At 35.3% G+C, this 16971-nt stretch overlaps 1 protein-coding gene across 3 annotated transcripts in view; it reads right to left on the bottom strand.

The window, feature by feature from the left end:
- Positions 1 to 16191, bottom strand: part of LOC142353336 (sodium/potassium-transporting ATPase subunit alpha-3-like) — a 72805-nt gene extending 56614 nt beyond the window's left edge. The window contains exons 1-3 of one of the 3 annotated variants that reach the window (XM_075405567.1): positions 16121 to 16191; positions 1514 to 1720; positions 975 to 1181 (exon numbers count right to left, since the gene is read on the bottom strand). In XM_075405567.1, the coding sequence (XP_075261682.1) occupies positions 975 to 1181; positions 1514 to 1720; positions 16121 to 16129 (423 nt within the window). In that variant the 5' untranslated portion in view covers positions 16130 to 16191. Of the gene's footprint in view, positions 1 to 974; positions 1182 to 1513; positions 1721 to 10219; positions 10998 to 15610; positions 15758 to 16120 lie in introns of those variants that run through there. The other 2 variants (XM_075405569.1, XM_075405568.1) reach the window with 2 other exon arrangements.
- Between the last annotated feature and the right edge of the window lie 780 nt (positions 16192 to 16971).

Raw genomic sequence — 16971 nt, 5'->3', positions numbered from 1 at the left:
ACGAAAAGTAGGTAGTACAAAAAATCGCACTTAAAAGACCAGCAGGACTAATACAATTGCTGCAAATCTTAATTGAGACCAATTAAACAAAACCGGCAGACTGCCGAAAAAGCTGCGCAATAGATTTGCGTGCCAAAGAAACATAGCAAGTAACATAGCCGGCACATAGCCGAAGGAAAATAGCCGCGATAAACGCTTGTGGCCTTCCATGGAATTGAAACAACTAAAGAAAACAGATAGACAGATTGACCACCTTTAAAAGACCACTAGACTTTTTGGTTTAGATTCGGAATGTCATTTTTATGAGACACATACGCTCTATAAAAAAACCCTAAGAACATTTTCAAAATTAATATTCAAAATCAAAAACTCAAGACTCTAACACTCAAGAAATAGGGCATATACGTTTGGCACTACTTAAATGCACACGTTTGGCACTACTTAAATGATTTTTAACTAGTAAATGTTCATAAAATTTCATTTCATAAAAGTCCATTAAGTGAGTTCAGAAGTCAGTTTTTGAGTGGGTAAGTAATATATTAATTTGAGTCCCATAAAAATTAACCTTCAACTAGAATTTGTATCTACAATTTCAATTCCTTTTAAAACAATGGCATTTTGACTAGACTGTTAAGACTCATTGAGCCCGTACAAACACGCATAGAGCAAAACATCAAGTGTATACAATCACTTTCCGACGTAGCAAGTTAATAATAGATTGAAAAAATGTAACAATTCATGCCGAGCACCGACGAGCATTATTTTAATGAATGTGCTTAATTTACAGGGGTATATAATTTTGTTGTCCCATTTGAATTCCAATCTGTTGTTGGATAATACTGTTGCACAGTTTTTGCTAAATTATAAAATACAAAAATCAAGTACGCGGGTAAATTAACAAAATTTAAAATGCATTGCAAAACAACCAATTTCAAAATGGAAACATTCTCCATAAAATTTAAATGATGGCTTACGTTATCCTTGAGTGGCTCGTCCTCTGAGGTGACTTTTTCTACAGTGTAGGCTATGAAACAGAGTATGGCTCCGATCCACAGCAGAGTTGAGAACCCTCCGAAGAGCTGCTTGCAGAACTTGATCCACTCAGGGGTCGTCTTGGGGGGTGAGAGTGCATTGGGACCATCCCGCTCTAAGATCTCGGCCGCTTTGGCCTCGGTCAGACCCTAATAAAACACAGTTATATAGATTCTACCAGTGTTCACCGTTCTAATTACGACTTCTTTTCAAAACATTTTAACACTAATAGTTTTTTCCAGGCATTTTCTAGTAACTCAGGGCGTAACGATTTTGGGGGTCAGTCTTTCTGTACCAATAAATTAGATGTCATATTCTAGCAACCCACATTTGGCATTTCGGCAAATGTTTGATTAACAAATATATAACGTACAGGGGAACCTTTCATGACTACGTACGTCAAAAGCATGATCAAATGTACTATACAACACAGCTCTCTTTTAGTTACAAACGAATGAACGAAGGGTAAAGAGACACTAACGGATACTCTGTTGCTGCCCTCGTGTCTAACATGGAAGTCCTCCCATGTGATGAGGTGGTCGTCTAGGGTCAGTTCTTTCTTCAGGTCTTCCATCTTCTCCTTCCCGGCTGCCTTTTTGCCAGCCTTGGAGGAGTCAGGTGCGTCTGCTGCCTCCGCCATTTTAGTGTCTTTCACTGCTCCGCGGTAGCTGTCACGCCTACCCAATTCCTTAAAACATACACATTACTATCATTACTATTATTATATTATTTATAACAACTTATATAGACTAGACAAGCAGCAAAAGCAACTTTTCGATTTTCGATCAAAATTACATTTTCTGGGAGGTTGAATATACAATGAGCAAATGAACGCAACCGAATTCGGATTCCTAGGGATGCACCCCCCAAATGCAAAAACAACCCAATTTTGAAGTGATAACTGTTTATCCTTGACGCACATTTTCAGTTATGTATTTGAACATAGCCATGCTCCAGCTACAGAAGCAGGTTCAGCAATTGAATTTCCTCTTTGATACGTAAAAGGTTAGATCAATAAAAGGTGGTCTGTAGACTGGAAGAACAGTTTATGAAATTTTATATCAATCTCCCTTGTCAATCGTAATTGCATGTGACAATTTAACCAAAAAATGTGTCCTTCCACCATGTTTCATAAAACTTCCAATTAGGTAAAATGTTTGAAAGGGAAGACACGTATTGCCATTTAATAATTAAAACAATTGTACCACAAAATAGGTAACATTGAAAAATAGACAAAGAACATTTTAATATAGAAATTTAGCAGAGTGTAAATAGCAGAGAGCAATTTACACTCCAAAAAGTGAAGAGAGTAAAAATCAAAAACGGTCAAGCAAAAATTTCGCAGCGAAAAAAGTATAGTTCGAGAGCAATCAATCAAATGTGAAAAATAGCAAACAACAAATTCCAATTTGCTCAGGGTATCTCACATAAGAAAATTGGGGTTTTTATCTCACTTTACTGTCAGCCAGTATTTGTCGATGATGCGAACACTGGTATCAAAAAGCCACATATAGGACGCCTATCATAAACCTGTTTCAATTTTAAAATAACGAACAAAAAAGCAACAGGCAAAGAGTCAACTCTTTTAATGAGTTGGTGATGTTTCAATTTCATATAAATAGCTCTGCTAAGGCACAAGGTATGAAAAAAATAATCTTCGTAATTTTTCTATTGTGGCTATGTCCTCGGCTGCCTTTAAGTTAGTTATGCACCTGCCCAGATCTTACCAGTTTAAGCCAACAATAAGAGCAAAAAACTCGTGAATATCTGTAAGTGACACAAAATTTCCAACAAAGTTGTACTTTCGATCCATTAACACAGAGAAAGAACACACTTTTCTAAGACGATAGAAATCCAGAAAACCATGTATTCAGACTAAAACTTTTCAAAGCGCTGACTCTAAAAACGACAATCAGGTCAAATGATTTCAGAAGGCAATAAATAATAAAATCAAAGCAGGAAATTTGAAACTCGTATGTTTAAACAAAACGTACTGAAACAAACACCAGACAAAGAAGTCGAAAACAAAAAACTTTCAGTATGGCTCCCAAAACAAAAAAACTTTCTGTATGGCTCCCAAACTCTGAACGATCAAACCTCTTTTTTGATTGCATTCACATAAGCTCCCTACCCTGGATCCAAAAGCTAGTTAGTCCCTGCATCTCAGTGCTAACCACGACCGACTAACGTCGGCGAATCGCTCTCAAACAACGGGGTTGGCTTCGGTAGTAACCAGCTGGGTCTTAAGGATGTAGCAATTATATTAGTCAATTGGGGTGTGTGTTTGGGGAATGGTGTAACAGAGGGGGATCAAACTTTAAGACTAACAACCGCTCCCTCACACCTGAATTTGTCTCGTCAAAACAGATTCGGTGAATCGGATACTTAGAGACTACAAAGGCGTAAGGTTCTAAGAGCTGTTCGGTCACTTAATGTGCTCCAAGCGAAAAATCAGAAAAGCAAAAAATTGCATAAAAAGACCACAGGACTAGTATAATTGCTACAAACTTTGCTTGAGAGCAATTACTTACAAAATTCGTTTGAGAGCAATTTAAGAGCAATAAAATACTGCTATTTAAAGGTATATTTAAATCCTAATTATGAATTCTAGATCAGTTCCTCTAGAGTATCTATATAACCCAAAAACTGTTCGCACGGGAGATATGTTTACTAGGAAGTCATCAAAACTTGATAAATTGAGAAGTTTATTTTCGAAAGTCACTACAAGGACGAAAATTGGTCTCCAAATTTTCACGTATTCAAGCCACTCAAGTTTTCAATTAGTATTCAAGTCTTCAAAGGTATTCAAACCATTGAAGTGAATGGGACTCGCAGTAAGAAATTGGGACTCGCAATACTCAAAGTTAAATACTCAAAAAAAATGTTTCCGACTAAATACTTCAACAAACTGCCAAATAGAGTTAAAAGTCCTAAGCTAGTTTCAGCCCTTTAAATAAGAAAGCTTAGCAGGTCAAAATATGGTCTCTGCCTTAGATGATCTCGTTACTATTCAGAAATCAACGCAAAAATAAAGAACGGAAAATGTTAGACTGCTCCTTTATGTAGTTGATTTTGTCTTCAAATTCTATATTGCTTCAATTGCTGGAAAAAGCTAACTTCAAAGATTCAAGAAGGCTGCGAATGTTTTCAAAGGATGATTCTGAGGGAAAAATAGCTCAAATTGTATATGGCGCCAAATTATCTGAACCTACTGCATAACTTCTAAATCTCTAACGAAGATAGGTATTAAACAGCTGACGACTCCTTTACAGTTCATTATGGTGAAACCAATAAAGTTTTTTAAATAGAATTAACTGAAACCAGAAAAAGTGCTCATAAATGCCGAACTTAGTAGGGGCGTGAGTCGAAACGTTCACAATTTTGAAACCAGCGACAACTAGCTTTGAGTTCACACAAATCAATTCAGTGTTTTCAACATTAATTGATAAAATTGTATCTATCATAGTGGCAATAAGATCGTTAAACAATGTATACTTAAGTAACATAAACCGACTAAGACTGGGCTCGAACAACAGGCGGTGCAATTTAATACAGAGAGGCTGTAGCCTTCAAAATTCAATATAGAAGCAAAAAATTGCAACCATGGAGGGCTTCTAACTTCCTCCCTCCGCCGTAACAGACTTAAGCCAAAACCACTTGGCTCTCAGGGCCTTGTACTAGCTTATCTTACAATCGGTTTTGTTTTAGCATCAGATATTAATTCTGAAAAAGAGCAATTAAGGTCACGCAAACAATCAAGAAGCCAAGCTTGAGTTTCAAGAGCCAAGTTGCTCGAAAAGTGAAATCTAAAGAACGTTCTAGAAATCGGTCAAGCAAAAATTTTGCATAAAAACCACACGTTTACCATAATTGCTTCAAACTTTGTTCGAGAGCATTTAATAATTACGGATAATAAACAATTGAATTAAACAAAATCTACTTGAAGAACAACTCTCGTTCCACAAAAAATCTTGTTCTTATAGCTTCCAAATCTTAACACACATTGGGAAAAACGAAGCTTAGCAGAAGCGTTATCCAAATGGAACAACGGTTCATTCTACCGGAAACTCTCCTAAAACTACAATAAACCTCAAGATTTTTCTAGAAATCTAATTTCAAGTAAATTAAAGTTTTCCCCGAATCTGATATGCCAATGGAGCAATTTATGCACAATTAAGAGCAATCAAGACTCATATCTGTTTTAATCAAAACAATTGCGCGCCTTTTACACTGTAGAAAAATTGTCATTTTAATTCAGCTATATTGATAATCCTCCTTGAATCCAAAATTTCAGCAGCACATTTATATATTAGGAGCAAAAATATCAATTTGAACTGTATTAGTGCATTAACCTCTTTTTTCTAAATCCCAGTTTTTGCAAAGCCTTCCAATACAAAAGTAAAATTCCTTCTGAAAAAGATAAATAATCAATTTGTATTTTCTCAACATGTCCTATTTTTGATTATTCATGTTCGTGCTTCACGTTTTGAGCATGAAAAAAATATTAACCTTTACTTCAAGCGTAGTGTGCTGAACAAATTAATCAATAAAGGAGTGTTTTTAAAAACGAATTTATTTGTTCACTCTTTCAGTTCAACACATGCATTTTATTACATACTTTAAAGGCCGGCTCAGATCGACCGTTTATAGGTGTATACTTTGCACCGTGTTTAACGTGGATTTTTGTTTCAAATTACGTGCAGAAATAACGAACCACGGCTATGGCTCAAAAACACAAAATTGATGGAATTCTAGTGAAGTGCATCGTAAAATAAATATTAAGAATCGAGATAGCAAAAGTGAGTCGAGTTAAGAGTTCACGTTTTGACTTGCATCGATCAATTGTACGCACCTTCAATAGTATGGAGTAATAGAGCACAATTTATTTAACTTACAAGATAATCTTGTGCGGTTTGAATTTGATAAACTTACAAACAAATCGCGCTGAGCGAGAGAATTTAACAAAATTGATAAGACTCTCAATAAGTGAAATTGTGTATGTGTGCTGAAGGTATCTTTGTATTTAAACGCCTTAGAGCCATTCTTAAATTAATTCTATGGCCACTCAACTTAGTTGGTATTTCTGGTCTGGTGATTATTGCTCTCAAGTCAAGAGGCCACCGAGATAGCAAAATCCTCCGTTCACCTTAACACAAAGTCTGCACAAATAACCCATTGTTTGCCCTGAGATTAGGTCAAGTTAGGTTTCTATTCAGTTTATACTTTAAAGTCTTTAGCCACTCATCATTCGGAAACGCCCAAAAAAACAGATTAAGCCCGAGAAATACCTCAATTTAAAGTATTCAGCTTGTGTAAACAATTGATCACAAAAACCAGCACTTTGCTATCCACGGCCTTGAATACTGATTTACCAGTTTATATTCTTTGCTAACGAGTAAAAACTATGATGATCTAAAATTAATATCAAATTTGAAAAACAATTAGCTGATTCCCATGAGTAGAAAAAACATACCCGGTAGATTGCCGGAAAATAGCCGCCGTTGATTCCCATAACCACGATTGGGATTGAAAGAAAAAAAAATTATGAACAAATTTTTGTAGAAAACTATTTTAAAGTGCGAACTATTTTGATGTCATTTTGTAGTTGATCATACTCCTGTTTAATAATGACACGATACAGGAGCTAGTATCAACACTAAAAGCATTAGAGGTGGTAACTAAGACTTATAAAAACCAAGTTCGAGTAACGGGCATCGAAAACTGGGCTCTATTGGTTTATCCCGTTTCGATTTCTAATTTCGGTTTTTGATACTGACTCTGCTCACTTTGAGTTGCTTTGCTGAGCAACTGCTGTGTAAAAACACTTTAAGCAGAATGAGAGAAGAGTGAAACTAGCCTAGAAAAGTCAAAGATTTCACGCAAAATGTTGAACAAGCTGTGAACTAAGGTAAAGCGAAAAATTTTCATTCGACGATGTAAAAAACATAGGACAAGTCTTGACGTACAATTCAAAGAATTTCTAATGACTAAACAAAAAACTAGGCCTAGAAGGGACCATGAGTGAATTGGGAAAAACCATTTCCAAAAAAACTCATATAAAAAAAAAACAGAAAATCAATATAAAAAAGCCGCATACGTACGAAAAACCACAAACTAGAAGTAGAAATTTGTTCCAAACAAAAAACTAGGCCTATAATAATTTATGAATGAATTGGTAAAACCATTTATAAAAATAATATAAATCTAATTAACAGAAAATCAAAATGAAATTGCCGCATGTGAACAAGAAACCACTAGCGAGGAAGCGGCCATTTGTTCAAACACCGTTTTCTCACTCTACTTCTTTGACGACGCAAAACAACTCACTTTTACGCAAAACTTCGTGTTTCGGCGTGACCAAAATCACTACTGCAATTTGACTTAAAAAATATGAATAGGGGTGAACAAATCTTAAGACAGCGCCCCAATACAATTCAAATTCTTTGAATCATAAGGACAAGTCTTTCCGTACAATTAAAAAAACTTTCATTGACTAAACAAAAAACTAGACCTAGAACGGACTATGAGTAAATTGGGAAAACCATTTCAAAAAAATTAGATAAAAACAAAATCAATATAAAATGCCGCATATGTACAAAAAACCACAAGCTGGAAGTAGAAATTTGGTCCAAAAAAAAACTAGGCCTATAATAATTTATGAATGGATTGGTAAAACCATTTATAGAAAAATCTAATCCAAAAAATCTTATTTACAGTAAAAATCAAAATGAAATTCCCGCATGTGAACAAAAATTGCCTCTTTTTCTTTGAGGCCGAAAAACCACTCACTTTTTCGCACAACGCCGTGTTTCGGTGTGACCAAAATCACTACTCCAAGCTGAATTCAAAAATCATGAAAATGTGTGAAAAAATCTTAAAAAGACAGCGCACCAACGCAATTCAAATTTTTAATTCAAATTGTAAAAAAGCATAGCAGGTCAAGTCTTGACGTACAATTCAAAATAATTTCATTGACTAAACAACAAACAAGACCTAGAACAGACCATGAGTGAATTGGGAAATCCTTTTCCAAAAAAATCAGATGAAAACAAAACAGAAAATCAATATAAAAAGGCCGCATATGTACAAAAAAAGCCACAAGCGCGAAGTTGAAATTTGTCCTAAACAAAGAACTAGACCTATAATGATTTATGAAATGTTGGTAAAACCATTTAGAAAAAAATCTAATTAACAGTAAAAATCAAAATGAAATGGCCCATGTGAACAAAAAAACCACAATCCAGAAAGTGAATTTTTGTTCAAACTTCGTTCAAACTCTATTTCTTTGGCGCCGCAAAATCATTCACTTTTTCGCACCACTTCGTGTTTTGGCTTGACCAAAATCACTACTCCAATTTGACTTCAAAAATCTCGCACCTCACTCACGAAAACTGTACAAATTAATCGAAAACACATTAAAGGTCCGATTATATCTGCCAGTAAGAGACGACAAACAATGAGACAAAAAAATAAGCATTAGTTACAACCATAAACCTATTTAAAAAAAATTAAAAAGACAATATAGTCTCAGATAAAAACTACAACAGATGACTTGCAAATCACCAAAACAGAAAATAGACTTGTCTATCGAGAATAATTAACAAGTAGACAAAAAACAAAAAAGGGCAAAATTGGAAAATAGGTTTAAACTTTTTGAAGTCAATTAAAATAAAAGCCAGGAAAGCCATTAGCGGTGAGCTGAGATCATTAGAAAGTTTAAATATCTTCAAACAAAACCATTGTAACCTGTAAACGTCCAAAATGTCATACGGCTACAAAAAGAATAAAAAGAGGAAACCATTTTGAAAAATCTATTCATTTTCGGAGGATATGGTGTCGATACCTATAAAAGCACAATCTATTCACCAAAAAGATTAAATGCAATCAATTGCGCCTTTCTTCAATGCCATAATGTCATATGCGACTTCTAAATAAAGTGCCATTATGAAGATCGGAAAAAATAGCAAGAGAACCTCAAAAACTGAAAGGTAATTTTTTTAAAGTTATGAAAACTCGTAGTATCAACGCCAAAGAAAAGGAATGGGGCAGATATAAGATTGAAAGTGGCAAGTCCCATAAAAAAATTAAACAAATTTTTTAAAACCGGAAGACACAGCAACCGTCAATTACATTTTCCATTAACAAAGGTTTCTCCATTGAACTGAAAAATTGTTGTAAATATTTCTGAAATAGATTGTTTTACCAAAAAGTCAGTATGTCAACGAAATAAATGATGAATTTTGGATACTTATCGAGTTAGAATACCTAATATTGCCTATATGTATCAACTGAAAGTACCACATAGTAGTTTCTGAAATAGTTCTCTCGATACCAAATTAGAGAGTGGAATAACTAGACTGTGTGATAAGACATCAAAAAGAACATCAAATACTGGCAAAAATTAAAAATTCATTAAAATTTTAGAAAACAATTGGCTTGACCCATAAAAACCAAGAGCTTTACTCAAAAAACAAATATTTATTTATTGGGCCCGATATTAACACAAAAGTGACCACTTAATAATTGACCTTTTAAATGAACACAGACTTGCTTTGAAATAAGATGGAAAAATTGCAAAAAAAATTCAAAAAGGACAGACCCAAAAAACAATCCGAATCCAGCGATGGGACCAAAATGATGCTATCCAGTGATGCTACCCTTGCTATCACTGCGCAGCTGTTCAAAAACACAATTACTGTAAAACATTGTGTAATAAAACTAGTCACCAATTTTAGGCTAAAGTCCGCAAATCTTTAAAGCTCCGCAACTCCATGAAAAACGAAATTAAAAAACCTTTATAATTTGAAATTCTACGCTTGACGAGCTTCCTAACGATACCAGTTACAACCCTGTACAATTAATGTACCGATAGGCAAAAATACATTCTAACGTCCAAAAACGAAAAACAGATATAGATGATTGCCAGTTTTAAAATTTACCGGGTAAAAATATCGCCCAGAATGGACAAGAACCAAATAATTAAATTTTTTTATAGAAAATCATTACAGAATGGACAAGAACCAAATAATTAAATTTTTTTTATAGAAAATAATTATAGAAAAAGATGATGTTGACCAAATGTTTTTGGCAAAAATATCTCTTTCTATTGAACAAGAAAATTGCATTTTTTAAATTCAACTTTCGCTTTAAAAAAATGCGATATGATCAAATAAGACAGACAACTCACCTTCAGTTAACTAAGGACAATAAGCAATAAGGGGGGTTAAGAATATATGACAGTAGCTGCGATAAAGGGTAACTATAATTTTGTTGTTCAAATACTGTTGAATTTAACGGGAAACTGAAACAAGTCGAGTGTAGTATGCTGAAAAAAATGTTCAAAAATGATCAATTAAGACAATTGCTTTCTTAGAAAAAATGTAAAATATGGTTCTCTACCAAAGCGTGAAGTGCAATACTAAAAGGTAGATGGATCGTTATTTTAGAATTGATGGCTTGATTAGCTTTTAATTTGAACAGCAATGGAATAAAAAGAGCTTTTTCCTTTGTTAGGCGTACAAAGCTACGTTTCCGTTTGAGAGCAAGTACCTATAAAATGTTGTGAATTACTAAAATTGTGCTGTGTTTTTGACTTGTAAAAAAGCTTTTCGAGATTTTCGGAAACTAGAGATTAAAGCGTAAGCTAAGGAAGAAAAGGCTGAAGGCTCAAAAAAGTAAGGAGCATAAGGAAAAGTGTAGGAATAGGACTGTTGGAAAACGAGAAAAACAGCTTAAGAAGCTGAGCGAGCTCCAAGCGTACAAGAGGGGGAAGCTAAGCCGTGGAGCTGGTGGTAGTAGTAATAGTAACGGTTGTGTTGGTGGTGGTGGTTGTGGGAATTTTGGAACAAGGCAAGCAGATAAATGAAACAAATTTGAGAGGGGAGGCAGAGAGCGAGAGAGAGCCTAGCTGGCCAAAAGCTTGCAATGCCAAGATACAATAGCTTAGTATAATAAGCTAAGCAAATACAACAGCGTAATGAATAGCAAAACCAAATCACAAAATGCGAGAGAGGACGAAGCGAAAAGAGGAAAAGCAAGGAAAAATTTGAGGTGATCGCAAAAGCGAGGAAGCAATTCTTTCCACTAACGTCACATTACTACAGCTTCTAGCTCGCTATCAAGAAAATGAATGAGAGAGAGAGAGAGAGAGAGAAAATAGAGAGCAGTTGCGTAACGTTGGAGAAAATGAAGACCGAAGCACTCTAGTCGTAGAGCAGTTACAGTGGTGTTTGCGCGTAATGGTAGTACTATCACGATTGCAGTATAGATACATTAGAAGGGACAGTAGCTAGTTCTAGCGCCTCACAGTTGAGGGAAGTCGAAATGGAATTTCACGGTGTGCAATGGTATTACCGGGTAATGGAAGTTAGAACGGGCACACACGTATAGCACCAATTGGAACTCAAGTATTTCAGTTTCCATAGGGGAACGTAAAGTGGGGCTCAGAAACCTACCCACCTCCGATATGTTACTTTTCCTGATTAAATAGCCGAGGCAACACGCTAGCCGAAAATGATGTCCTCGCAAACTACTTCACTTCAATTAGCTATAGTATCTTGAAAATACATAAAATAAAAACACGGCAGGTAAAAGCTTCGAAAATCTGTGAATCAACGTATTCTGATCTCCAGTGAACCCAAAGAGCCAACCTCCACTTTTTCATGAAATGCTTTTCATATAGTTAATGTCGAGACTTTTTAGGTCTATTCATACATCGGCTTAAAGGTACATGTCCGAGAAAAGCGAGAGATAGCCGATAAATGAATTGACGCGTGGTCTCGCTCATTTGCGTTGGAAGTAAGGGAGAAAACAACTGGGCTTATATCATCCATCCAATCAACCTGTCCCATAAAAACCCTCCCTCCCCTAAACTGATTAAAATCCAACTCCATACCACATAACTTGCTTCCATTGCTCAACCTAATAACCAATCTACTAACCCCAGCTTTCCCATTACAACTTAATAACCAATCCAGCAACACCCCCCCCCCCCCCCAACAACCTTCCCTAAGACACGCAGGCAGTAGAGTGAATAAGATCTCCCTGCTGGCTGTCCCCAAATTTGTTCAGCAAGTGTTCAAATTGAATCGCAGCAAATGGTAGCTACAATTGTTCAAACTGCCAAGTGCGTCCATGTTCCCGTAGATCAGAATTGCGTAGGCGTTAGGCATAGCATACACTTACACACAATCGCACGCACGTACGCACACATACGCGTTAATATATGCAACGTAGTGAGAAAGGGAACTGGGAAAAGAATTGGGAGAAAATGCGCCAATTTCTCCAATTTGAGGAAAGCAATTGTAATTTATAAAGCGTCACATTCTTGTCTCTCTCCCCCTTTCTCATTTCCCAATCAATGCACCCTACTCACATTTACACAAGAACCCAAATGCACTTTCAAAAAATAGCCTCACTCAGCACTCGTTATAATTCAACACAATATCTCCATATAGAAAATTTCAAAAAGCTAGAAAAAAGCATCATGCCGGCTCCTCCATTCAATAATTTTGACTGTTTTCGAACTATCTTTAGTAATCAAAGCAAAAGCAAATCAATCAATTCCTTGCAAAGAATATATATACAAACCCAATCTCTAACTCATGTTTCAAGAAAGGTGAATTAAATTATTTAGCTCTAGTCGATTACTATCTTTCATAACAATTACCACAAATTTTTCTTTTAACCATTGTAAAGAATAAAATATAGTTGGACTGAAAATGTGTGCGACGAAAAAATGACGTGCTCAATTTCCAATTCAAAAAAAACTATTTTAGTCAAAGAATATAAACTGAATATCAACTAATCATTTCCAAGCTATCAGAACCTCTGATGCCCACTAGAAGGAAAGGCTTAGTTTTTTCTCAAAACTGAAAAAAATGATTCCAACAGAATATCCAAAACTGCAATATTCAAATTCTTAGCGCAGAACCGGTGACAACTAAATTTTGAATATGGAGCAGTAGTTTCAATATTTACGTCAATCATGTGCTTTTCACCCCTGCTTATTTAACTACATATAATATAACACCGCAATAAACCAACCCTATGTGATTTTAACCCGATTTTGATATTTCTACTTTCGAGGATAATTAAGTCCAAAGCAATTCTAATGAATCAAACTAATAAAGAATAAAATCGTGGTTAAATGACTGAGGGACAAGTCAAATAATTTCTTATCTCGCGCCCCAATTCATCAATTCACCTCGCACCTCGATTTTAATTTGTAAATTAATGGCACATAATGCTCAGAATGAAAAAGCTAACCACTCAATTACAACAAGCAAAATTATAACGATAAGCAAATTAGTTATTTAGACCCAAAATAGGGCACCTAAAAGTAATTAAGAAGTAAATTGAACTCTTGAAGTCAGCATAATATCTGCCGAGTATATGTTAAACATTTCTTCCAAAGACAAAATATTGGCTGTAGAAGTCCATGCGATCTACATTAAAAGAGTAAACAAATACACCATTACTTGGAAATTCTTCAAATATCAAAAAAATAATTGCCCCCTTTCCAAAAATACAAAAGATGCCAAACTTATTCGCGTAAACGATGAACATATTCAATTCAGCTTTTATTGGAAAGCTGTGTATGGAAGTCAAAAAGGAGATCAACGATTTAAGTAGTTCAGGATCTGCAACGACACAAGAAAATCTCTCGATCTGCATGCATTGCAGCGCAATCCTATCTTTGGCAAACATCTCAGCGTTCAGAAAAACGTTAAACAGTAAATGCATGGAGCCGCGGTCCAGATTTGATATAACCAAAATGTTCAGAGTTTTTACTGTTCCATAGCGTGAAGGATCAATAGTAGCACATCTTATTTTTGGTGATCCCTATATGATATCAACTCTCGAATGTTCTGAATTTTGGTTTGAGTATTGAACTTTAAAGTTGTCAACAAAAAAATCTATCAACTTAACACGCTTTATGTGTATATACTCGGAATTGATCCTGTTTGTTTGTATGCTATCCTTCCGAACGAAACAAAAAAACATTCGGCCTCAAACACAATCCAGAATCAATGTTAGCATGCTGCTATTTTTACCTAACCCTGAAATTTGCACTCTGGATGAAAAAACTAATGTGGCAGATCAACAGCATTTCGAAATCATTGTTACTCAATAAGTACAAAAGCTTTGTTTTAACTTTCATTAAAATTATCAAGTTTCCACAGTTGAACCACCCTGCCATTCCCGCAAATGCCTAGAATCAGAAAGCAGGCAGCAAAAACAACTAATAATGTTGAGGGCTGGCACTTTGCGAAACAGGCCCTGTTCAGCCAATCTCATCCTGGATTTTTAAAACTTTTGTCTAATATACAAAAAGACGGTGCATTACAGAAAATTAAGTTCTTGAATGCTTGGGATCGACAAAAATACTCCAAAAAATCTGCGAGAGCTTAAAAAGAACGATCAGATGGAAGTTTACAAGTACAAAACTGAAATCCAATTATTCATTTCCAATTTGTCAGAGTATTGCATTTTAAAAGATTTGTTTCTGAATAAATGTACATGTGAACTCCATCCTTTTGTTTTTGAGGCGCCAAACTCCTTGCGTCCTCACGGAGTTATGCCCACGCCTCGATTCTTTAATCGTTAAGAAAATTGATTCCGGCAGTTAACCCTATGATAGGAGCCCTAATTGGGAACACAGTGTTGCAACATTTAGATAAACTTGCACAGCTTAACTGCCAAAAAAATCAATCTTGATTTCATTAATTTTCTGTTAAACGCACCTTTACAAAATGCTCTTCTACAAATATTTTTCTCAACGAAATTTGTTAAAGTTTAAGATGAATATTAAAAAGAACAATAAAATCCACCCTTTTTTATCATAGAAAAAAACTTCCAAAAGAGCGTCAGCTCTTATTTAATTCACTCTAACGATAGACTTTTGAGGTTATACATAACAGATTTTTGCAAATTTATCGAGTCGACTCGAATTAACCGTCAACTTCATAACATTGTTGCCATCCGCAACGCAGACATGCAGCAAAAACAAAGAGCAACGATCTTCCAGTACATCATAAGAACCGTAGAAAAACCTTTTGGCCCGCTCTGATTCTGATTTTTGGACATTTATCAGTAATAGTAGTAGTAGTAGTAGTAGTAGTAGGGATTTGGCCCTTCGATGTCGTCGGGCGCGGGGACCGTGTCCCCTTTCTTTGTCCATGGTTGCTGTTAAATTTTCCACGTATCGCTGACTAGTTCATTGTAACTCGTTTCAAAATGATGCCACAGATAATTGGCATCATTTTGAAACGAGTTCAAGGGTACAAAGGATAGGGTCATAAGCGCAGCTCTTATGCACAATAAAAAATGTTAAAAAATTAGTACTGTCGCTTATGAAATGCCTACTTATCAAAGAGATCGAATACCTCCAATTATATCAGTTTGATTAAAGTCTTAGAAAGATTTTTAAAAAACTGGAGAAATAATTATGCTGTTGTTCACTTTAAACAGCTGTGAGACAAAATTAATCGATTCCTATCATATTTTCAAAGTGTCGATCGATGAAAACAAATTTCAACATTACTGAAAGCTGTGGAAAAATAAAATTCATGCTTACGTGGATTAGAAATAAAGATCCAAAGTATCTATTTGATGAGCTATCTAATGTACGAAGTTAACTAACTACAAGGCGCGCAAAATTCATAGTTTAAATTGTCTTGGTAGTAGCTTGAATATTTGGCCATCAGAAAATGAAATGACCTATTGAAAGATAGGGCTAGAAATTATGTGTGAACAGATGATATCAGGTAATTCGGAGTGAACCGAGTTTAAATTATAACCAATAGAACGATTTGTAATTCGGAGCGAAATTTCAGATGTATTTAGAATTTCAGGCTCATTCAGTTTTCGCTAGTTTTGTTCCTCATATTGGGTACAACGCAACATTTATCACTTAAATACCAAATTATAGAATAGGAATTTATAACCCCCACCTCACACGTAAACGGACTTGAATCTGGCGCTTGATTATTACTATACTTGACCAGTTTTGTAGCGAATTTATCGGTTTGAAACAGGTCAAAACCAATGTAGACAAAATTTTAACGTTAAAATATAAACAACTCACCTCTCCCATGTTTGCTCTTTCGATATAGAACTCGTCAGACGTCACACAAGATCTGAAAATATTATAAAATCTTCAGAATATTTAGGAACTAACTAACTGCAGTGTACTTTGTATCGATTTCAAGGAAACTTCAACAATAGAATCAGTTCAATTGGAATGTTCAAAAAACCAGTTAAAAAATCGATAATTTGCGATTTTTGATTCACAATGTTGGTTTCTGCACACGTTTGCTTCTTATTGCTTTTCATAAGAGAGGAGTCGTTATTGTCTTTGTGACGGGAATATAATTTTTAAACGGATTGTCAAGGCTCTTTAGTTCATAACTTGCTATGAGCTAAATATCCAAGATATTAAACTAACGGGTCTTTTCCGTTATAGCCCCCCCCCCCAGCTTAGCGGTCAGCAGATAACCTATAGCCCCCAACCATGGTAATTATACCATAACGGGGGGGGCTATAATGGGAAAGACCCAAACTAACTTGAAAAAGTCGTTGCCTTCAAAACAACAATATATCACTGATTAAAAACACTAAGAAAAATCAAACGCTTGCAGAAACTTTTAATAAGCCAGATGAGCGTTTCAAAACTTAGGAATGATATTTCATTATTGAAATCAGACGGCACTGAGAGTTTTCTTCTAAGTGATAATGTCTTAGTAAGAAAAAACAACAGAACTGAACAGTTAATTCTCCAAGGTCGAGCAGTCGATCATTACAAAAAAGAAGCATCCAAAAATGGATTAAACTTCCGCGTGAAGTCCGGACTATCAGATCACGCTCACAGTTCAAACGCATGTTAAAACAGCATCTGCTCCAACAATTCAAACTTGTACCGTTGGTGGCTTCAAAATT

Source organism: Convolutriloba macropyga, chromosome 14 (genome assembly GCF_964194025.1).
Source record: "Convolutriloba macropyga chromosome 14, txConMacr16.3, whole genome shotgun sequence".
NCBI lineage: Eukaryota > Metazoa > Xenacoelomorpha > Acoela > Convolutidae > Convolutriloba > Convolutriloba macropyga.
This window is presented reverse-complemented; position numbering and strand designations above follow the sequence as displayed.